The sequence below is a fragment of the Penicillium hispanicum genome (assembly GCF_028827665.1).
Source record: "Penicillium hispanicum strain IBT 35686 chromosome Unknown utg000008l_segment0_segment0, whole genome shotgun sequence".
NCBI classification, from domain to species: Eukaryota; Fungi; Ascomycota; class Eurotiomycetes; order Eurotiales; family Aspergillaceae; genus Penicillium; species Penicillium hispanicum.
This window is the reverse complement of record NW_026623200.1, coordinates 1,192,048-1,214,975: the sequence shown is the minus strand read 5'-3', so window position 1 is coordinate 1,214,975 and position 22,928 is coordinate 1,192,048. Positions and strand designations below refer to the sequence as shown.

Genomic DNA, 22,928 nt, shown 5'->3' with positions numbered 1-22,928 from the left:
CCACGCCGAGTTGTGACGATACTTGGACTTCGGCGGTTTAGTCAAAAGGCCTGAAAGTAATAAGGTGCTCACTGCATCATCAAATCACATTGTTATTGATGGCTTGTTTGAACATGCAGTCGTTAATCTCTATAGTCTCGACACCTTTTCTTTTCCGGGATTGAATACATCACTCATCCCCTTGAATCGCTGTAAAAATGCTCTTTATCACAGTTTCACAGCCATCACACCGTCCAAGGATTCCTCCCAGCTCTCCATCAGTGATCCGCAGAATAACTCGATCCCTGCTGGATCCAAAGCGGTTTCCAGAGTTTGCTGAAGCTCCTTCTCGTACTTATTGGACTGGTCGCCCTGGACCACGAGATCCGTCAATGAAGTAAGCACCCCAGATTCAGAAATGCGCTGCTTCAGAGCCCGTACGTTAGACCGAATGAGTTCAAAAACCTCGATTATCAAGGTAGATAGTCGCTCCACGCGTTCTTTAGGCAGCTTGGTGGCTTTCGGCGCCTTGCGAGAGGCCAGAGCGACAAGCTGCGACAAGGCCTTGAAAGTCTCAATGAGAGTGAAGACAGAGTGGAAAAACCTCCAAGTTGGCGCGATCGGGCTCTCCGCTTGAAAGTGGACTGCTGTAGCGGATAAGAAGGGGGAGCTTCTGGCCTCAGTAAGGGTGAACTCCATCTTCTTCGAGTTAAGCCAGTCCTCGACCTTGCTAAGAGCCCTATCTGCTTGTTCGGGTGATGTTGCATTAGACCCAGCCATAAAAGTTGCCACTTTGAGAAGCTCCGCATGAATTAACGCGGCCTGTTTCTCCGAGTCCGTGTGATCATTCCCAGTCTCGGAAATGGTCAGAGAACCAAGGGCCGGTAGGTCCATCTCCGGCGCTAAGGGCCTTTGGATAGAGATTCCCTTCAAAACAGCGAAGAGATTGTCAGTGATTCTAGCTGAGGCTAGCCAGTTTTCCTAAATCGAAATTAGATGACGGTGAACTTCCCAATGCTTAGAAGAGATTAACTCACCCGGGGCAGTGGTCCTAGGCGCATGCGCTCCTCAAAATCAGGCTGGCCAACATTTTCGCAGTTCATAAAGGCATTAAAGTCTCTCTGGTCTGTAGTAGTAGAAGCATCCCGCGCTTTTATCTTTCAGTCAGTGAGCGTGCTTTTGAAGGATAATCTCGATCATGAACTCACCAAGTTCATCGTAACGAGTCAAGGGATCTCCGCCGACCAGCCTCTGCGCACGTCGGACTTCAAGAGCCCACATGCGGCGACAAACACTCTGACCCAGGCGGCGCCCAAGTTCAACTATTTCTTCAACATTCGCATAGCTTCCTTCGTCCAAACCACGAGTTCGGAACTTTGTGGTAGTCATATCGGCAGAGCGGAAAAAGTTGAGACCATAGACAAATGCCGATTGAGGATCAAAATCTCTGCGCTCAGCGCCTTCAACGGGAGGTGCAGACTGTGGGTGAATGGAAGCAAGTCGGGTTAAGAAGTTGTGGGCAACAGAGTCATACTGCACTTGCTTAATAGACATTTTGCTGAAGGTACTAAAAGCAAGAGAACCTGCCCCAACCATGAGGTAGATGCGCACCAAAAGCAGAAGAGCCTGGTAATTGTGGGGTGAGTCTTGGACAAGACGTTCCAAAATAGCAGCAGCGCGGATCAGAGCAGTGTCTGATACCCTGGCTGGAGTCTCGCTAGATTCACTTTTGCGAAGAAGACTCATGGCAGCAAGGATGCACAAATCATCCCTGGGTTGGCTTTCAATGGTAGAAGACGCCCCTTCTGTTTTCTGCTCGGTCTTCTCCGTCTGACCCTGAGAGGAGTTGTGATAGAGTTTCATGCAGCGAGTGACAAGCTCTTCAACCTTCCGCTTGGAGTCTGCCCCTTCCACACCTGAGATATTCAAGCAGTAATCCATCTTCAGGGCATTGATCCTAGCAACAAGATCCTAGAACACAATTAGTACACGAAACATGAAGGCTGTGGAATGTGACACCTACATTGCTGTCTTCACCCTCGGGTTCTGACATATAACTGAGGATCCTCGCCATATCATCTCTGTTGCCGTCCAGAACTCTGCGAATATCGCCGAAGGCGTAGAGTTTGTGTTTATGTTGATCAAGGTATTTCTGGCACGCAGGGACCAAGTCATCGGAGATCACTTCTCCCTTCTGTCTTCCACATGCGATGACGTCAAGACGAGCCAAAGCCGCGTTGCGAGACTTGGGATTGACCTCAATAAACTTCTCAATAAGGGTTTGCGTTTCGGTGGTGACTCTATAGAAGCATTTAGTTCAATCCAAAAGTTTCTGAGAGCAAAGAAAACTAACCCAGGCGTGTTCGAGTGTCGTGTGCTCTCAATCAATAGATTCCAGAATTTCCAGTCATCAAGCTCTGAGAGAGTGTTGCGTTTCGTTTCATCATCGGGGACAGTGTAGAGCTCCTTTACAAAAGCAATTCCTTCATCCCACATCTTGCTTGCACCCAGGTTCGCAGCTTTGAGGTCGACAAAAGCCTGGTCATTCTGAAGGATTCGGGACCTCAGGCCGACGTTCTCACTGTCCAGGATTTTTACAACTTCGGAGAAGCACTTTTGTGATTCATAAATCTTGATGAGTAGGAGCAATTCTTCAGATCTCTGGATAGCTCGAGGGTGGCTCAGCAACTGGGTCTGTTATTGATTGTCAGCTTATCAACAGCCAGGCCAATTATGAAAAAAGATCCAAGATGGAAGAACCAGCAACTTACAGGGTCAACCGGAACATCTGCAGCCGCTTTTGATATCATGCGGTACGCCAAGGTCCCAAACAGCTTCTTATCCATTTCCGAGCTAGCGTCATCATTCGCGATCAGATAGCTGAGAAAGATGGCCCAGAAATAGAATTTGCGTTCCCGAGGGAAGTTCTTCTGGAGACTCATGGCGGCCTGTGTTTAGAGAACAACTAATCGTCAGCAATGGTTACTCGACCGAAGCACCGTTTCCGCTCAAGACTGACCTTCTGAGCAGACTTCCAATCATTCCCTTCGAACGCGTACGTAAACCATCTCATTTGAAGCTCGAGGTCCTGCGACTTGGCTTTGGATGCCCTCTCCCAGAGACTGCTCTCCGCCTCGCCCTGTCCGCCCATCTGTTGGAGTGTCTTGAATAGGATGTCCAAGGTATCCAAGTCGGTCGTCGGCGGCTCCGCATTGCACAATTCGAGCGTTTCGGTCACTCCACGCTGGTGGTGAGCCTCGTCCGCCATGCGGAAGAGAACATGCGCCTTCCATGCCTGTCGCGTGGAAGGTCAGTGGAGCTCAAGCGTCGCCAGCGAGGTGCAAGGTGGATTGCAGATGCTCAATGGGTACAAAGTCAGTCCACTTACCTTCAGGAACCGTGTATCTTCTCCCTTCTTCATGCGCTTCTCGATCAGCTGCAACGCCTGCTTCAAATTCTGCCCGTCAATGGCATCTTGGATCTGATTGTTGCGCCGGAGGAAGACCGCGTCGTTGGCGGGCGCCATGGTGGTGAGCTCCTATCTGGGCTTAATTTGGCCCACACGAGTCTCGAGAGATTCCGTCTCCTGCGCCGAGCACAGCACGCAAGCAATTCGAGGTTGATCGTGCGTAAATCACAGGTACTTTTTTTTGGCGGGGGAGCAGATCGGAAGCGGTGAGGATGAGGATGCGAGGGGCGGCGTCGGGAGAAAGAGAGACGCGAAGCAGTCAAGTCTCTCTTGATTGGCCTCAGTTGCTGTTTTGCGAAACCATGTGGTTGACTATCTCCAACTTGAAATTATTCTGAACTGTCGATGAGCCTGATATTCCGATAGTCTGCTGCTAGATAACGGTTTTGTGTACACTAGTGAAATGACCTTAGAATATATACTGCATGCATGCTAAACCATCCATTACTCCTGACCAAGAAAGCTGATTACTTGAACACATTGCATTTTAATTATTCAAAAACCTATTTCAAGGGCACTTCACAAGGATGACATGAAACCGGTAGTAAAACAGGGCTGGAAAAGCAAACAAATATGAGGCAACCCACTAGTATACAGCCTCCAAGCACAATGCATAAGTATTTCATCGACGCCAGGGAGTTCGAAGTGTACATGAAGTTAATTCCAAAAGAGAAGCGCGCTCATCTTGCACAATAGCCGCCATATCATGGCAACGTACCCCTTTACTGAAAATCGCATTCCTATCCGACCCGGCAAGATCTCAGTATGGACGGCAGATCGTACGCTCATCGGAGAGAGACAGCGGATTAAGAGTTTTGAGAACACTGGCGTTTGTTACATGTGTAATCCTCGCACTGATGAGAGCGAATGCATAGATCCGCTGACGAGCTCAGAATAACCTGAGGCTCATTCTCATTATCACCACGACACTTTGGCTTTTAGTGGCCGGACAGCGAACTTGGTCAAGATTGAGTTGATTGGTAGGGACTCTTCTTTTGATTTAACTGTCGTCTGTGTCAGCGATATCACGCATGAAAATCAAGCTTGGGACCATGGGACCTGTCCCTCTCGACTAGTCTGAGATCCATCAAGGCTAATAGTCAGATTTGACTCGGGACATGGATGAACTCACCCAGTTTTTCTTGCAATCGCGATAAGCCCTGGTAGATATATGGTCAGAAAACGAAAACCCAGAAGGGATATTGACTAGTCAATAGCATAGCACCAAGGAAACATGGACCGGCCTCTGGCTTCAGATTCAGGAAGACATGATTTCTCAGAACCGAAAGGAAAGATCGAACCTACTGAAAATAGTCATGGCACATCTCGCGATCAAAGCCGTTGCGTTTCATGCACTTCAGACTCCGGTCCGCGAAATCCTGGCAGGGATCGTAATACTCGCTTGCATTTTTACTAGTATCGTCTGGTTAGCTGATAACTTGAATGATCATTTCAACGGGCGAAAACGCGATATTCCATGAAGAATTCGGGAATATGACCACGGGCGTTTGTCGTCTTTGGGGCCCTTCATATAGATTATAGCATCACCAAGTTGCGAGTCGTCTGGGTTGGTGCGACGGCCGAAAGGCAATGAGAACACCCAAAGTGATTGGAGCTGCGGTCGAAAATCGATTCACGAAATGAATTGAGATGTGAAACTTACTGTGTGAACTTCCTCTCGGCCTTCTGCCATGTCTTGTCGTGGTTTTCGTCCTTGGGGGTTTCGGCCGTCATGGCTGCCGTGTGTCCGGAAAGATACTCCCACTGGACAAGGTGTGAAGTAGAGAAGGGATCGACAGATATCGAGAGATAGAACACCGAGGTAGACGGTGGAGGACAGCTTGGAAAGAGCCGGAGGTTGATTGGAGATCTGAACATGTTTCTCCGGGCAGAATCGCGGATCCGCAGTCTTGGCGCGGAGATGCCGAGTTGGGACGGCTGTGTGTACTTCATAGTCGCATCGCCCTCATAGTTAGTGTTTTTTGAAAAAAACATTTCCCTACAAGACTAGCTTCGGATCAAACCCTCAAAATCATTCACACCATATCACAAAGCCAGGACATTAAATTACCCCGTCCACTTTAGGCACTTCACCTTCGATCCATCTAGGCAGCTAGAGTATGCAGATTCCAAGCAATATAGACTGCCAGCCTGTGCTCGAAGTTTGATAGAGAAGGCATGATGGCGATGAATTAGACACAGCGAGTAGAAAGTGAAAAGAGACCTTAGTCATGTAACATATTGCTTAGTTAGTATTGGTAGGATTCTGTGGAACAATGGCGCCATCAACGAGTGTCGTAAATGCTCGCGATCTAGGAACACTTTCCCGAGAAAGAGAAACTGGAGCCGAGACAAAATGAGACGGACGGAGGGGAAGCAAAGAGCCAGGTTTTGGATTGCCAGAACCAAATACAAGACAATCGGCTACATAGAGCCGACTCTGCATTTTGATGGATGCCAGCCACATAACACATAAAAAACATGGCACCGAAGATTGATCTTATTAGCTAGGTGGCTGCAGAATGGATCAGGTCTGCGAAAGCTATCCAGCTGAGTCAAATAAAAATTGTGAAAGAATGGCGTATCTCGACTAAGCACAAAAGGTTCTCAGACTGGGTGATGCGGATATTGTAAGATGTCCTAGATCGCGCATTCGTTGTTCCATGTCGGCTATATGAAGTTGACCTGCAGCAGGGGCCACCAGGCTACGTAGTATCACATACTGGCCTATTATTGCCACGGCGGGCCATTATACCCGCTGTTGGTGTGGATAGATCACACATTATCACTGCAGCTAGCGTCAATTGCGGAGGCTAAGGCGGCTAGCCTATTGGGCCTGCCCCGGGGCAAGGACGTGGCAGCGGTGGTCCTTCTTTTAGGGGCGTCAATTGAACTTGGACCCAGAGCATGAATGATAATGAGAACAAATTGGTAGAGTCTAGGTGAAGTACATCAAAGGGACATGGTGCAAGCTATGGTGAAGAGTTCCAAGGTTATATCCGGTCGCAAGTGAAACCAGACCGGCCGGAAACAGCGCAATCTGGAACTCGTTCGGGCATCACGTGGTTGGAGGCTATGCTTATATAATATGGTGCCTAAGGCCACCAAGATAACACGATTGTCCTGGCTTCCATTGCACATGGCCTTGGTTTTTCCCTTGCCTGCATCCGTGGCTGTCCGGAGCACGATAAATTTTCCTTCGCTCCGATCTTGACCTTTGTTGCCCTTTCGTCCTCAGTTTCACGTCAGACCGCGGCCTTGTCACTGCGACTTTTTCTCTGACCCCCACCGCATCTCCACGGATTTCGCGCCCCCGCCCAACAACAGCTCCAAAACGCTCTTGTCGATGTTGAAGCTGTATTTGCTGTGACTACGGAAACAGATCGACTCGGAATGTCCAATATGGCAGGCGGGAGCGGCTCAGAGGTCGAGGCATCGGGGGTAAGCCTCGCGAGCCCTCGGAAGAACTCAAACATTGGAACTGACGCGTCTCTAGCTGGTCAATACGCTTCAAGGGCATGTGGATGACATTCGCAACCTGCTACAGTGTGGGATCTGTATCCGACCGCTTTATGAGCCCTTCACCCTTGCTTGTGGCCACACTTTCTGCTACTCTGTAAGTAGCTCCAATACCTCCCGGGTCTCTGTTTTGTGCTCTATCTAATAGCTATCTTGCAGTGTCTGTCGTCATGGTTCTCCGGCGGACGTTCAAAGAGGACGTGTCCGGACTGTCGAGCGCCCGTCGAAACCCAGCCCGCGCCCGCATATTTGGTAGGTGCCCTGATCTTCTCTCTTCTCTGTCTAGCTTAGCTAACCGATTATCTGCTAGGTACGAGCCGTTGTGCATATGTTTACAAGTCGTGCAGAGCTCTTAGATAAAGAAGAGACCACAGCAGAGCACCAAAAAAACCACCAAGAAGAATCTGAGAAACTGGACAAAGACAAGACGAACCAAAATCCACATAATGGTGGTCTGTTTCGTGGTCTCTTTAGGCCCCGACCTCCATCTTTGAAGCCTCTTGTTGACGTGGATGATGGCGTTGTTCGTTGTCCTTACTGTGGATGGGAACTTGAGAACGACCAGGCCTGTGGAGGATGCGGCTACGAATACCACCCTGATTCGTCGGGAACTGACTACAGTGATGACTTCAGCGAGACAGATGACTATGATTCAATGCTTGATGATGACGAGGCCGAAGAGGACGACTTTGGAGAAATGGATGATGATGCGTCTGCCTGGGGACCATACGATCATTTTCATTCCTCCATTTTTGGGCCTTTGGGTGCCCTTCTAGACCACCCTTACCACCATCACCATCACCACCACCATCCGCATCCGCACCCGCATCCTAATCCACACCGCTATACAGGTCCTTGGGCGTATACCCAGGCCATGACTGGCTCTCATCCCGATGAAGACGACTACAACGAAGAAGAGGAGGAAGATGAGTACGAAATGGACTCTTTCATTGATGATGAGGATCATGAACATGAGCATGGCCAGGGATATGTGTCCGAGTCCGATCACTCCACGGTGGTGGGTGGCGCGCGGCCTAATCGAATGACCCCTCCACGGGCTGGAACAGGAGCTCCTCCGTTCTTTTACCCTCCTCCTCCCCCGTATGTCACTGAGTCAGAACTTGAGAGAGAAGCAGGACTCGAGGCAGAAGGAAGCAGTGAGGATAGTGAAGACGATAATCATCTTGCAGCTCCCAGCCAGCCTTGGGAAATATCGTCTTCATCTCAAGGAGATCAAGACGTGCGATCGTCGCCGATGTGCACCGATGCCGACGAAGAGGACGAGGGCGAGGACGAGGATGAGGATGAGGATGGCCCCCACACAGGCCATGGCCGTGTTTACTACCAACCGTCATCCATCAGTCCTGCCCCCAATGAAGAGAGCGAACCGGCTGAAAGTAGTTCGCCTCCAAGGCCCATGAGACCCTCGAGAAATACAGGAACCTCCGCACGTCACGCCATCACGATCGATGATTCTGATGACGAGCAGCCCGTCGGTCCAATGAGGAGAGCACGACGACAAGCTCGATTTTCCCCGTACTGATCGCTGCCGTTAAACCAGTGGTTTCCAGTGCCCTCTTACTCGTCATCTTCAGAACCAACTCTACCACTACATCATTTCAACCAGCGCGGCGCTTCGGACGGAATAGAAAATGATTTGGGACTTTGAGCATTGCTTGCACGTTTCTCCTGGATATAGGGTACATACCCGTCGACTGGCGCAATGGCTTCAGCGCTGGGGCTTTTTACTATGATGCTATTTTCTCTACAACACCTCGAAACCTTCGACTATTCTGCAAATACCCATTGTTTCCCTTGGAGTCGCCTTATTTATCGCAAATTTATGTTCTCTTAGCGCAGCAAGTGAGAAGAAAAGGGCATCTTACCTCCACTTAATGCTTGTTCCAGAGAAGGGCGATCGAATGCCCAGCAGTCGTAGCGATAGCTAAACAAACTTCCCTTACTAGGCGTGTTTGCTTGATCTTTCCCATTGAAAGAGTATAGACATCTGACTTGATAGCGATTAGGCCTATCACAGGCACTCGATTTATCGTTTGGAATTTCTGTAGGCAAACCGAGCACAAGTGCTGGATACACTCTTTTGACAGCATAGCTACTGAAGAGGGCAGCTCAAGGCATCCTGCATAGGTAGAAGGGTCGATCCAGATAGGGAACGGGCTCGGAGTCGGCAGACACAGGGAACTAGTGGTCGGCGGAAAAGCCTACTGAGCCAGGAGATGGACGGGTGGCAGAAGGAAGAAAAGAGTATGTTGGATATGAGACTTACCGACTATGCGACCAAAAGAAATAGTGCCTGAACTTCAAGGCTCCCATGCATCACCATCATGCACAACTACCTACTATTTAATACTAAAGTAATAGTAAAACACTTTACTCCATGATTCGACCCGCGTCGGTCCATATGTAGCTAGTCACATGTATCTGTTAATATATTGGAGGCATGTATCAAAACGGGTGCCGAACGTGGCGAGAACATCACAAAAACCTTTTAGTGCCCCTTTTAGAACCGGCCCCGGGGGCAGGTACGCATATTACCTAAGTATTATATTTATACCATAAATACCAGAACCACTTAACTCAACTTGGTAGTAAGTATATATAGAGCGCGTAACTCTAGTTCAAGAGGCGCGTACATATATACAGTGATGTGCCATAAGTTTTTACACCCCTCGGGACCCACACCCCTATTACATAATATTCTGCCGGCCAGAAAACTTCCATGAATTCAGCTAATATGGTGTATACCAACCCTGGCTCTCGATAATCGCCCGCACACGGTTTGGCATAGTCTCTGATAGATGCTGTAGGTGCTGAATGTATAGTTCATCCCATGCCTGCTGTGCAGTAGCCACTAAAATCTCCTTAGTCTGATCATTATTCGCCATATGTAAAAGATCAGGTCGAAGCTCATAGATTTTAGCTTTAAGCAACGCCCAGAGATTCTCAATAGGATTCAAATCTGGTGAATGAGGTGGCCATTCTATAACCTCGATCTCCATCTCAGCTAAAGCATCCCGGACCACATATGCAGTATGTGTTGGTGCATTATCATGCTGAAAAATCCCATCTTCATTTCTCATCAAAGTAGGCAAGATTCGGCGATATAAATCCTCAATAACGAAGCGATTAATACCGCCACGCTCAGAATTTGGATCTCCAAATAATGGGATAAGTCCAGTTCGACGTATACTGCCTGAGAATGCAGCCCAAAACATCTGTTTAACTTGTTTCCCACGTTGTGGAAGACCTTGGCATTGACGTTCTTTTGGCTGATCTTTTGGGCGTATAAAAGACCATTCACGGCGAATACCAATTCCACGTTCAACAGTACACTTATCTGACCAAAAGACTCGGGCCCAATCTTCAGGGGCAAAGTGTTGATATCGAATTGCCCAACGAAGTCGTTTTAGAGCATTTTCCTCAGTCAAATAAGGACGCCAGCTGCATCGCCACTTCCGCATATTATCTGCGTTTAAAAGTCGAAAGATTGATCGATATTTGACTTTATTGTCAACTTCAGCGAGTAAATCTTCACGTGTAATCTTTGGGTTGTCTTGGATAGCGTACATAATACGCTCTTTATCAAGCTCGTTTAGCTTGCGTGGCCGGCCAGATCGAGGCTTTGATATACCCTCACATCGCTCTGGCTCTTTTTTAACAGTATATCGAATAGTAGCCAAGGGAATCCAAGGGTATCGTTTATGGATGCGTTTATAACCCCACCCAATAGCATGTAGCTCACATATTCGCTCCCGAATAGCTGGTGTAAGCTCTTTGTTGCGTGCCATAGGTATAAAGGGGTATAAAAAGAGAGAATTTGACAGGATTTGACAGATTTTGAGAGAATCTGACAGGAAAATAGGGGTTAAAAGCTATAAACCTATACGTAAGGCACGCGTGGGTTTTTAGCGTGTTCCTATAGTACGCGTTATAGGTAGGCGGTCTATAGGGGCGGTGGGCCAGGGGTGTAAAAACTTATGGCACATCACTGTATGACTTCAATAGCCCCCAACCCCAAGATTAGCCAGTCTCCTATATAGACGCCATTTCGGACTCAGTTACCCTTCTCGCTCACTACAGGCGAGGCTGTAGGATGCAAAATGGGGCAGTAGTACCGGGCAATGTGGGGGCCAGGTACATATTCGATCATTTTGCTCTCCAGTGACCATCAAACAAACGAATTGTTACTGTATGCACTTCTGTCTAGGCGTGAATTAAGTTGTGGGCAGCGCCCCCTACGGTGCCGATGTAGATACATCTCAGTCCGGTAAATCTCTTCCTCCTTCGTCTCCCCAGTGCACCCTTTCTCTTCGTTTTTGCGTCTCCTGCCCAGACATCCAGACCTACTGCATATATTGCCTTGTTTCTTCACTTCTCTGGTCATCGACGACCTCCTCTCGCACTCAATCGAGGTGTGCGACGCCATCAACTATCATCCCGGGGCTATCATCAATCTCCACGATGCAAGCCCCCAGGCCACTTTACACCCTACTGACCGGCCTGATCCTCCTGGCTCTCCTACATCAATGTCGCGCCTCTCCGACTACTTCGACTCCCCTCGTCAAAAGAGCAGCTCCACTGGTTGCACGCCCAGATAGCTCTCTGGAGGAAGCAGGTTATTCTTGGGCCTCCCGCTCCGTCTACGATCCTGGTCAAAATTCCACGAATACCACCACCCTCCGTCGACGAGACTCCTCCAAGGCCAAATTTAGGGTGCGAGTGAGAGGTAAATATTATCATATTATCGATGCGGAAGGCGAAGAGGTCGATAAGGACTCTGAGGACGCTGGGAACGATGAGGACGATGAGGCAGACTACGAAGACATTGCAGTTTTACAAATGTCTGACACCGTACTTGGAGCCGGAGGTCAGGGATATGTGGAGAAAGCCCGGCTATACCAATACGACGACCCTGACAACAGCGACGATACAGGCGGGTGCGAAAACGACTGGAAGCCCGTGGCTGTCAAAGTGTCGAAAGGAGTTACGGAGTACAACAATGTTCCTCTCTTGGCTAAAGTCAAAAGCCCAAACATCGTCACGGCATATGAATATGCACTGAAAGTTAAAAACAGAAACGGCAGGAAGTCCTATGAATCCGTCGTGGCGTACGAGCTATTAGACGTCTCCGCCAAAGATGCATGGTACCATGAGAGAATTGAGCAGGCACCCTTTATTAATGGCTTGATGCAGGGCACTATGGCAGCTGCAGATCAGGGCATTTTTATCATGGATCTCAAGGCTGAGAATGTGATGTCGAGAGGCGCAGCCACTGGGGATAATGTGGAGTGGGTGATTACCGACGTGGGCATGATCATCCAAGGAGAAGATTACTCTCAACAAACTGGCTACATGGGAACTCTTGGGTACATGCCTCCAGGTAAGAATATGATCCCAGTTTCGCGGAAGAATGATGGATATTCAAAGATACTAATACCAAGCAATATTTTAGAGATGATGGTCTCAGTAATAGATCGCAACATGAGGTCAATCTATTACCCGGGACGGGCGCAAGTCTTTAATCTTGCCATCATCTTTCTCTACCTGCAGACTGGTCAATACCAAGAGGAAAAGTCCGCAGACATGACTGATTTGTCAGAAAAGATCTATGGAGGGCGTCTTCGCAGAACGGATTACAAGTGGTACTGGATTGCCTTGCTGGCGGCGTACGAAAAAGGGAAAGATTCACCCAGCGACATTCCTTTGCCGTCAATTTACGACACAGATAAGACGTACGATGGGTGGCGTGCCTGGTACGAGCGGTGCCTGTGTAACTGGGAAGAGCGGTATACGAATGTGTTTTCTGCGTGGCGGGATTTAGAACCTCTTCTAAAGAACTTGAATTCTGGATAGGTGGAAGTGAGAGGTTAGAAAATTTCCTAGGTACGGATCTGAAAATAATAACTGGCTCTGCCGATTTCATATCTCTATAGAGTAAAACTAACTTAAGTTCGATAGCAGAGATTGAATTATATTTAGATGGGTTATGATGTAAATAGTATATACGCCTAGTTCAATTAAATCAATTTAGCTATAGCCCTTTATGTATATCAATCTTCTGATTACGATCGTGTCGAATTGGGGGTGTATCAGATTGATATGCCCCAGGCCAAATAGGCGCTACTTTAAAAGGGGAACGATTGAAGGAAACAGAATCGATTTAAGATTAATGATCTAGATGATGATTCTAGAAGTTCTGGCAGTAATATAGGACGAAAGCACTCAAAGGAAGCGTTGAATAAAGACACACGAACGTGTACCCGCCTTGTTGGATGTATCGTAACAGTTTGCGAGAAATTTGTCTTGAATCATTATACCGGGTAAAGCTTTTCCTACAGGCGGAGGGGGAAGCATACTAATATCGTGAACAGGACTTGGTCAAGGAACTTCTGGCCATAAAAAACCACGAACTGGTACGACGAAGAGCGGTCCACTAATACGATTAGCCCTCTTCTACCAATATCTATCACCATGGACATTCGGTATGGTGCAAAGGCCCAAAGCTGCACCGGGATGACATGAATCACCATGCTCACCATGCCTGTGTTGATACTGAAAATGCTAATCGAGATAAGTAGCTGGGCTTATTTGTCCCAGGATGTGATACTAGTCTAATGTATCCAATTATCTGCAAAGATGAGAGGCCTATGAATGGACCGTCACCGATCGATGCTTGAAGTAATTACCGGGTCGCAAGTTTCTGTAGTCACTCTATCACTGTTGAACCGTAGGCCGCCATTTGGTAGAGACCGTTCATGGCTGCGGAAGAAACAAGAAAAGAGAAAATGACGGCGAATAGGATGATGATGAGAGGAAAGTATCACTACCGATTTGGTTCTATCTGCGCAGTGCACTATAGCCGATTAGGCAGTTATGCGATGACACGGATTCCGCCCGGACGTCCGACGTCGTATACGTGAGTCATGGAATCCATCCGATCATCCATCCACGATGACTCATGGATCCATGGATCGAATCCAAGGCCTCGGCTTGTTCCGAACTATGTATTTGAAGGGCTCGAATCAGCGAACCTTTCGCTTCTCGATAACAGCTACTCTATCAAAATGTCGCCTCAGACTGCACCCTACGGCCAATGGAAGAGCCCGCTCACCGCGGAGCTTCTTGCAAGCTGTAGCATCTCGCTCCACGAAGTGGCCGTTGACGTCTGTGATACCTCTACCCTGAATTGAGACATGCTGGCTAACTGTAATCAGGAATCATCGGGCGCCATCTACTCTGTGGAATGCCGCCCTACTGAAGATGGTCGCCACGCCATCGTACAGCATTTGAATGGCGAAAGCAAAGATGTATTGCCTAAGGAACTGAGCGCGCACGCCACGGTCCAGGAAATGGGCGGTGGCTCCATTGCGATGAGACCCGATGGCAAGATCTTGTTCGCAGAAGAGGAGTCCTGCAGCATCTACCTCTTAGACCCGGCATCAGTGCAAGCGAGCCTTATCTATCCGGCAACCAAGGGTATTCGATATGCAGACTTCTGCACTCACCCTGTCAGCCCTCAGTGGGTCATTGCAATTAAGGAAGATCACCGAGAAGCGACGCCCGAGACTCAAGCAACCCATGTTCACAACACCTTAGTCATGATCGATATTGAGGCTGGGACTGAAACCACCGTTGCCCAAGGAGATGACTTCTACTCTCATCCTAAATTTGATCCTTCTGGCAAATATGTCTCTTGGATTCAGTGGACGCATCCCGATATGCCATGGACGGGAACTGTCCTTTACCTGGCCGAGTGGGATCATGGGAGTTTTAAAAATGTCTCCCGCATCGCTGGCAAAGCACAAGAAGAGAGCATCGCGCAGCCCAAATGGGGCCTTGACGGAGTACTTTACTTCGCAAGTGATTGCAGCGGGTACTGGCAATTGTTTTCATTTGATCCGAGGAATGACCAGTTGCGTTCTCTTGCGGTCGACAATTTGAAGAATGCAGACTTTGCCATCGCTGAATGGGAGCTTGGAAGGTAAGTCCAGTAGACCGTCAATCACTCAATGCAGATGCTTACTTCCTGTTAGCTCTACATACATCTCACTTAACGAAAGAACCATCGTGGCAGCAGCGATCGCCGATGCTACCAGCAAGATTGTTGTGATTGATACTCCCACTTTGTCTGTTCGGGAACTGGACCTTCCCTACGTTGACATTGGGTACGATGCCAACGGCATTCACCGAGTGTCGCCCGATTCCTTTGCAATCATCTGCTCATCGCCGCATGCTCCCCAAGAGCTTGCTTTGGTCTCGATTACGCCGTCCTTTGAAACAACAAGAAAGGTTCTCACGTCAACCGCGTCGTTCGAGTTGGCGCCGGAGTATGTATCTCTTGCGACAGCGTATACCACTCCTCAAAAACATGGCCCGCAATGCGATGGAAACGTCCACATGTTCTACTTCCCTCCTTGCAACCCGAATTTTCAGGCCGAAGGGGACAGTCCTCCACCGGCGTTGGTTTACGTTCACGGTGGCCCCAATGATCATGTCACTCCCGCGTTCAATCTGGAGATCCAGTACTGGACGACGCGTGGCTTTGCCGTCTGCGCCGTCAACTATACTGGTTCCACCGGATTCGGCCGTGAGTATCGCGAGCGGCTATCCGGGTACTGGGGACTCGTTGATGTTGGAGATGCTGTCAGCGCAGTTCAGTATCTCGCCGCGGAGGGTTTAATCGACGAAACCCGGGTGGGCATCTACGGTGGCAGCGCAGGGGGCTATTTGACCTTACGGGCTCTGCACATGTATCCCGATGTCTGGGCAGCAGGAGTCAGCTTCTACGGGATCAGTGATGTTCGAGCAATGCAAGCCGACTCTTACAAATTCGAAAGCCAAGATGTGGATCGATTAGTGCTGAGCAAAACAGCCATGGAGGACAGGGAGCAGGAGCTTCACAAACGCAGCCCATGTTACTATGCAGATGATATAACAGCGCCCTTGTTGCTTTTGCAAGGGACTATAGATACGGTCGTTACTGTCGCGCAGGCACGGATGATGACGGATGCTATGCGGGCCCATGGAAGAGCCGCAGAGGTAGTTGAATTCGAGGGTGAAGGCCATGGATGGGTTGGCGAAAAGGCGATTCTCGAATCCTATACGCGAACGGAGGAATGGTGGAAGCGCTATTTGACCTGACTGTGACCCTTTAAGATGACATACGCTATACTTCAATGATCATTCTTTAGCCGCAACTTGAATCATAGCGACCTGACTTCACTCGTGGGGCCGACAAATCCGACGCGGGAGGCCTGACTCCAAGGGCTTCGTATACCGGTGTCTGCTGTCCTCTTGGACCCAAGGGATACCTCGATGGGAGGCCGGTGAGATGGACACAATGAAGATCGGCTTACCCAGAGCAAACAATGCTCGAAAGGTCATCTTTTTCTAGCGAGTTTCCCATTCAACTTTACCAACTGCCGCCCGGCCATCCGCGCCTACAAACTACCAACCGCATCATCGATCGCAGAGACTCGGTTTCTACACCTCAACACACCAACCATGTCCGCTAAACTCCAGCCTATTCGAGTGTGCCTGTTGGCCTTCGACATGATGGACCTAATGGATTTTGGCGGCCCGCTCGAGACCCTTTCTCACGCCCGCAATGAATCCCGCCATCGACTGTTCTCGGTACAAGTGGCGGCGTCCACACCGGAGATCAACACGGTCCAGGGCCTGGTGATCCACCGCGATACCACCTGGGATGAAGCCCAGAACTCCCTGGAGACCTACGATGTTCTCGTTGTGCCCGGGAGCAACTACGCAACAACAGTCGAGCACTGCAAGCCCGAAGACCCTATCATCCGTCTCATTGAACAATTCTCGGCACTTCCAGCTCGAGCTGCTGCCTCCCCTCGTGTCCTACTTTCGATATGCAGTGCCTCCTTCTTCCTTGCGACTGCCGGGATTCTGGCTGGTCGCCGTGCAACGACGCATTATTTCATTCTGAAGCCGCTCGAGGCTCATTGCGAGAATCATGGCAGAACGGAAGTGGTGCGAAAGCGATTTGTGGATGCAGGCCTCCTTCCAAATGGAGCGCGGGTGGTCACCTCTGGTGGCATCACCAGTGGTTTTGATGCCACTCTGTATGTCGTTGAACTGCTTGCTGGCACGAGCTGTGCTGAAAAAGCCAGTAATGCGATGGATTACCCATGGAACAAGTTGGAAGGGCTCTTCTAAGATGACCGGGAGGTGTATTATAGGACGTGGTCTTGTACAGTCATACCTGAGCTAGATATCCGATCCAGCAAAGAGGAAGTGGAAATCCTAGAAAGTAGGAGGTTGGTCATACTCTCACAATCCAAGTGTCTTGGTTCAAACCGAGGGTCTTTTAAAGGTTCATGTCAAGATGTGCTGCCGGCAACCAACCCTCCATACAACATGCTTCGAGCTATCATGACGAAGCTTGCGGCACTCGTTGGAATGAAATAGAAATTCAGAAATTTTGAATATGTATGCAAGATATCTGGATAATTGAGTACAGTGTGAATTTCCAACTCCGAGACACCACAACCTTGTATGACACGCCGAATGTCACCTTCAATCTTGGACAAGCCCCAGATTGCAGGCAATCAAAGGAATTGACAAATGTCAATCCCAAGCACTTTTATACATCAGGCTTAGCAGTACTGGGGGAGGTAAACGGAACCTCGAATACAACAGCACCATTGCGGCCATCGGGGGCGTTTCCTTCGCGATAGTTATTGGCGTAACACTTCCAGCGGCCCAGGCGGTGCTCCTTTCCAAGAGCAGCAACAATGCACAGACCCCGAGGCTCAGATTGCGACTGTGGTTGCGACTTGGTCGTTGGTTTTTGGCTTGCATCTGCGCTTTCCGGACGTCGCTCGAAGACGGCGATGCCGTTGACCACACCCTTGATTAAAGGTTCAGTGTCCTCTTTCTGGGACTCAGTCTTCTCTCCGGGATTCATGGTGTCGGGGTCTGGAGTAGTGTCGAGAGCCAGAGACTGATTAAGTTGTCGAGAGGGTGTGTCGGGGGTTGACTGGCCCAGAGGACCAGCGCCGACTGGGCCCATGGGAAGGATTGTTTTCTTGTCTTCAGAGATGCGCCACGCACGAATCCAGCCATCCCAACTACCGCTGAGAACAATGTCGGTTCCCGGGAGAGTGGTAAGTGCGGTGATCCAGCGAGGCATCCGGCGCATATGTCTGGCGTTGTGCGCGGCGGTCTCCTGGTTGACCTCAGGCGAGAGCTCGTCCAAGGGTGGGATCGGATCCAGACCGTGCGCGAGAGGAATAGTAAAGAGGGGCTTCTTCTTGTGAATGGACCACAACGAGATGGAGCCAGAGTCTGAGCCAGTGACAAAATGGTTGGGCGGGAGGGGAGCAATGCAGTCGATGTTGCTCTCACGGTAAGGCGCATTCTTCGAAGCACCGCCTCGGAACACGAGTTGTGTCTCATCGACAACCTTCCAAAGACGTGCCGTTCGATCGCGGGCACCAACAGATACACACTGATCTATGGCCATTGCTGCCACCGAACTGACATGGTCTTGGTGTCCGAACAGCGTCTCCACGTATGCATGGCCAGCTCCACTAACAGACCACGTTTTGATAGTTCTGTCGTTACTGCCAGAGAACAATTGCTCCCCGGAGCTCATGGTCGAGATGTGCCTGGCGAAGGAAAGGCTGCTTACAGAGTCGCGGTGTTGGGTAAAGGTCTTGGTGGGTGTCAAGGTCTCGGCATCCCAGATGATTAGTTTATTATCCGCGCCACCAGTTGCGACAAATCGCCCTGATGGAGAAACAGCAACAGTCAGGATGTTGCTGGTATGTCCATGTTCTTCGCCCGTCTCGGCAACTTTACGCATTCCGCGAGCATATCTCAGTCGTTTCGGCTTCTTTCGCTGGGGGCGCGGAGGCCGTTTCGATGGCCCGTTCTGACCATTGGACTCAGAGGGTACCGGCGCACTGGGTGTTGCCAATTCCCATTTGATCAAGGTTTTATCCTTCGATACTGTGTAGACGTAGGGTGGGTGAACAGCGATGGAGGTAGTGGACTGGGTATCTGAGCGGAAGAAGGCATGCGAGGCCGTGGGAAATGATAGTTTTGAAGCAACTTGTCGAAAGACTCGACCTTTGAATTCATCCTAAAGAATTGCCGTTAGTTATTGCAGGATAGATATAAGGTATGTCAAGGTCGACATACCACATCCTCCTTTAGTCGCTCGGCGATTAGATCTCGATCAATGTCTGCTGCGTCGAACCCAACTTCATCCACCTCTTCGCGAATGTTCTCCAAATAGCGTTCAGCGAGTTTCAATCTTCGGTCTGCGGCCGTTTCGCCTTCGTCTGAGTCCGATTCAGACTCTTCGCCCGACACCACCGACTCAATCTCGTCTTCATCTTCGTCTATGTCACTTCCAGAAATCGAGTCTTCTCTTTCCTTGCCTGCCCGTTTGGAGGTGCGGTCATTCTTTGCATCCACGCCTCGTTTCTTGGATGCCGGTGCTGCGGCGCGATCGTCTCTCTTGCGTTTGCGCTGCGACGCTGGCACGGTGAAAAAGGAAGACATTGCGGAACACAGTAAAGTAGTCCCACTGTACTTTCCTGCAAAATTCTGTGGGTCAAACTTCCCAGGCAGGAATTGACGTTGTAGAGGTCGACGCTAATCGGATTCAACTTTTTTTTCGGGGAAAAAAAGCCGTCCGGCGGCGGCTGAGTCAGCAGGGTAGGTGAGAGCACTGGAGCTCCAGGCGTCAAGCTCGCCGCGCGGTCATCAACCATCACGTCTCCCTGCCATCGCCCTTTTTGAACCTTACATTTCTCTATTTCTTAAGCTCTCAACTTGTTGCAGACATGTAAGTACCTCGGTTCTATCATTCATCAAATCTATCCTCCATCTAACAGACGTTCCCGCTTTCTAGGGAGGTTCTCTTGGGCATCACCGGAAAGGACTTCGTCATTGTTGCCGCATCCAAGGCTGCAATGCGAGGTCCGACGATCATGAAGGCCGAGGATGACAAGACACGACTGTTGAACAAGCACACACTCATGGCTTTCTCGGGAGAACCTGGAGACACTGGTATGTAGCTCATGGACCTGGACTGCACTTGACAGTATGCTGACGAGCTGCCACAACTAGTGCAATTTGCGGAATACGTCCAGGCAAACGTTCAACTCTATTCTATGCGCAACGACACCGAGCTCAGCCCCTCCGCAGTCTCCAGCTTTGTCCGAGGAGAATTGGCACGCAGCTTGCGATCACGAAGCCCATACACAGTCAACCTGTTGCTTGGAGGCATGGACCCTGTTACCGAGCAACCGCACCTGTACTGGATTGACTATTTGGCCTCGTTGGCACCCGTACCATACGCCGCCCACGGCTATGCCCAGTATGTCTAACCATCTGGCCGCACTTGAATCTCGAACCAAGATTGAGGATCGGTCACGCTAACTATTGTAGATACTACTGCCTCTCTCTCCTCGACAAACACCATAATCCCAACATCAACCTCGATGAAGGTATTAAGCTCCTCGGAATGTGCACAGATGAGCTCAAGCGCCGGCTACCGATTGACTACAAGGGAGTACGTTATACCTATTCGACTTGGTCAAATTAGTGCTTTGCTAACACGGGATCGATAGGTTTTGGTGAAGGTGGTTACCAAGGATGGTGTGAAGGAGCTAGACTTTGATAACGATAAGGTTGTCCGGAGTGCTTAATGGTCGACATGCCCTGGCGTTTGTTGTATCATATCCTATGACGTTTTACATCGATTACGGCAAATCATCACATGGTCAGCACAATTGACTTTCTGTAGGCTGGAAATTGTAGTAAGGGAATTTCTCATATTTTATAGTAATACTTCAAGTCATCGAGAGCCAAGTAACTTCACTCTCGTCTCATCGAAACATGACGCCAGTTATATGCGTGTTTGTTCTGTTTGCACTGTATCAGCTCCCCGGGCCGATCTGAAGCGAAGAACTCGCGCGGTTCGTTATTTCCTTCCACGTCGACCACCAACTATCGCAATGTCGAAGAGACAAGCAGAACTTCCCCTTGAGGAGAACTTTCCCGGGTCGCCGGCCTCGAAGAAGGTGCGCGTGGAGGATGAGATTGAGAGCGATCCCCGCAATGGCGCCCTGCCCGCGCAACGAGCCAGTGGTCAGGAAATGGAGGAACACGAGCGCAATGGTGCAAATATCCTCGCGGCGGCAGACAGAGAGGGTGAGGAGCTACAGGAAGCTGCGCAAGACGCCTCAGGATCCTCAGATATCGATGAAGACGTCTCCGCCCTCAGCGCACCCAAACGACAAACTCAGCCTATGGAGGGCTATGGTGACCTCTACCTCGACACGGTCAACCGCGGAGTACTGGATTTTGATTTCGAGAAGCTGTGCTCGGTCAGCCTGTCAAACATCAACGTGTACGCGTGTCTCGTCTGTGGCAAATATTTCCAAGGACGCGGTCCCAAGTCGCACGCGTATTTTCACGCCCTCGAGGTTGGACATCATGTCTTTATCAACATTGGCCAGAAGAAGGTTTACGTTCTTCCCGAAGGATATGAGGTGAAAAGTCAGAGCTTGGATGATATCAAATATGTGGTGGATCCGCACTTTTCCAAGGACGAAGTCGTGAAACTAGACAAAGAAGTCCATGATGCGTGGGACCTCACCGGGTCTCGCTACAGACCAGGTACTTTCTTCTGCCTCCAAAGAAAATCCACTCGCGTACTAAATATCTTATAGGATTTGTCGGTATGAATAATATCAAAGCCAACGACTACCTAAACGTCGTGGTCCAGCTGCTGGCACATGTCCTCCCTATCCGCAACTTCTTCCTCCTGCACAATTTTCCAACCCCAGGCACACCTGAGCTTGCTCTCCGTTTTAGCATCCTTGTACGCAAGCTCTGGAACCCCAGAGCATTCCGATCGCATGTCTCTCCACATGAGTTGTTGCAAGAAATTGCAATGCGATCCTCGAAACGCTTCACTCTTACCCAACAATCTGACCCCGTGGAATTCCTGTCCTGGTTTCTAAACAATCTTCACCTTTCACTGGGCGGGTCTAAAAAACCATCCAAGAACCCGACGAGCGTCATTCAAGCTGCTTTCCAGGGTCATCTTCGGATCGAAAGCCAAGCTATCACCGCCCATTCCGACACTCAAAACGCACGTCTGGTATTCACGGAATCTGGTGACATCAACAGCCAAGTCACGCCGTTTCTCATTCTAACCCTTGATCTCCCCCCCACTCCTCTCTTCCAATCTACGAATCGGGAATCTATCATCCCGCAGATTCCTCTCACAACACTCCTGAACAAATACAATGGCATCACTGCCTCAGAGAAGATGGCACACCGAGTTCGTCATCGACTTCTTCATCCCCTCCCGCCGTTCCTTCTCTTCCACATCAAACGTTTCAGCAAGAACCGCTTCGTTTCTGAGCGAAATCCCACAATCGTCACATTCCCCTCGCCACGTTCCCTCGATATGTCGCCGTACGTTGAGCCGAACCCGGAAATCTGGCCTCCAGGTGAACCCATTATGTATGACCTTGTCGCAAACATCATTCTCGATCCAGCTGTTGCAGCCCCAGGAGCCACTGAAGATGCAGCTGACAAGGGCATCAACGCTGCCTCCGGGTCAGGGGGCTCTTCAGGTGCGGGCGCTGGCAGTGAGAAGGTATCCTGGCTCGTCCAGCTCCATGACAAGGCGGTGTCTGCTGAGAATGCGCGCCACCAGCAGAATGGTACTGCAGAGCAACAGCTTCGAGATCCGGAGTGGCTTGAAATTCAAGATTTATTCGTCAAGCGCGCTGAAAGTGAGACTTTGTTTACTCGCGAGGGTTACTTGATGGTTTGGGAGCGCCGGAAGGTCCCAGGACAAAAGGGCAAGGGCCGAGCCGGTGCTAAATAAACAAGTACCCTGACTCGTTGGGCTGAATGGGGGTTTCGTTTGGAGAATATCTGT

The 22,928-nt window shown here is 49.8% G+C and overlaps 9 protein-coding genes across 9 annotated transcripts; 6 read left to right on the top strand and 3 right to left on the bottom strand.

Annotated features, from left to right (window-relative positions):
- Positions 1 to 207: 207 nt before the first annotated feature.
- On the bottom strand, positions 208 to 3,505 carry N7459_009290 (MDM20/NAA25 family protein; the record flags this gene model as incomplete). Its single annotated transcript, XM_056948458.1, has 8 exons — positions 208 to 960; positions 1,017 to 1,129; positions 1,188 to 1,895; positions 1,960 to 2,279; positions 2,333 to 2,667; positions 2,751 to 2,927; positions 2,999 to 3,274; positions 3,368 to 3,505. The coding sequence occupies 8 exons, from the start codon at positions 3,503 to 3,505 to the stop codon at positions 208 to 210; spliced, it is 2,820 nt and encodes a 939-aa protein (XP_056795683.1).
- Positions 3,506 to 4,749: 1,244 nt separating this feature from the next.
- Positions 4,750 to 5,182, bottom strand: N7459_009289 (uncharacterized protein; the record flags this gene model as incomplete). Its single annotated transcript, XM_056948457.1, has 2 exons — positions 4,750 to 4,861; positions 5,112 to 5,182. 2 exons carry the CDS (start codon positions 5,180 to 5,182, stop codon positions 4,750 to 4,752), a joined length of 183 nt encoding a protein of 60 aa, XP_056795682.1.
- A 1,668-nt stretch (positions 5,183 to 6,850) lies between these two features.
- On the top strand, positions 6,851 to 8,510 carry N7459_009288 (uncharacterized protein; the record flags this gene model as incomplete). The annotated part of the gene is made up of 4 exons (XM_056948456.1): positions 6,851 to 6,889; positions 6,945 to 7,064; positions 7,127 to 7,219; positions 7,278 to 8,510. 4 exons carry the CDS (start codon positions 6,851 to 6,853, stop codon positions 8,508 to 8,510), a joined length of 1,485 nt encoding a protein of 494 aa, XP_056795681.1.
- Positions 8,511 to 11,514: 3,004 nt separating this feature from the next.
- Positions 11,515 to 12,841, top strand: N7459_009287 (uncharacterized protein; the record flags this gene model as incomplete). Its single annotated transcript, XM_056948455.1, has 2 exons — positions 11,515 to 11,548; positions 11,604 to 12,841. The coding sequence occupies 2 exons, from the start codon at positions 11,515 to 11,517 to the stop codon at positions 12,839 to 12,841; spliced, it is 1,272 nt and encodes a 423-aa protein (XP_056795680.1).
- Positions 12,842 to 14,052: 1,211 nt separating this feature from the next.
- On the top strand, positions 14,053 to 16,129 carry N7459_009286 (S9 family peptidase; the record flags this gene model as incomplete). The annotated part of the gene is made up of 3 exons (XM_056948454.1): positions 14,053 to 14,151; positions 14,203 to 14,969; positions 15,022 to 16,129. The coding sequence occupies 3 exons, from the start codon at positions 14,053 to 14,055 to the stop codon at positions 16,127 to 16,129; spliced, it is 1,974 nt and encodes a 657-aa protein (XP_056795679.1).
- A 363-nt stretch (positions 16,130 to 16,492) lies between these two features.
- On the top strand, positions 16,493 to 17,170 carry N7459_009285 (uncharacterized protein; the record flags this gene model as incomplete). Its single annotated transcript, XM_056948453.1, has 1 exon — positions 16,493 to 17,170. The coding sequence occupies one exon, from the start codon at positions 16,493 to 16,495 to the stop codon at positions 17,168 to 17,170; it is 678 nt and encodes a 225-aa protein (XP_056795678.1).
- Positions 17,171 to 17,597: 427 nt separating this feature from the next.
- Positions 17,598 to 19,525, bottom strand: N7459_009284 (ribosomal RNA-processing protein RRP9; the record flags this gene model as incomplete). Its single annotated transcript, XM_056948452.1, has 2 exons — positions 17,598 to 19,100; positions 19,160 to 19,525. The coding sequence occupies 2 exons, from the start codon at positions 19,523 to 19,525 to the stop codon at positions 17,598 to 17,600; spliced, it is 1,869 nt and encodes a 622-aa protein (XP_056795677.1).
- A 160-nt stretch (positions 19,526 to 19,685) lies between these two features.
- Positions 19,686 to 20,676, top strand: pre1 (proteasome core particle subunit beta 4; the record flags this gene model as incomplete). The annotated part of the gene is made up of 5 exons (XM_056948451.1): positions 19,686 to 19,811; positions 19,861 to 20,035; positions 20,096 to 20,345; positions 20,417 to 20,540; positions 20,599 to 20,676. Coding segments are annotated over 5 exons (753 nt in total), but the record flags the coding sequence as incomplete, so codon positions are not given.
- Positions 20,677 to 20,985: 309 nt separating this feature from the next.
- N7459_009282 (ubiquitin carboxyl-terminal hydrolase family protein) lies at positions 20,986 to 22,874 on the top strand (the record flags this gene model as incomplete). Its single annotated transcript, XM_056948450.1, has 2 exons — positions 20,986 to 21,649; positions 21,703 to 22,874. The coding sequence occupies 2 exons, from the start codon at positions 20,986 to 20,988 to the stop codon at positions 22,872 to 22,874; spliced, it is 1,836 nt and encodes a 611-aa protein (XP_056795675.1).
- Positions 22,875 to 22,928: the final 54 nt, after the last annotated feature.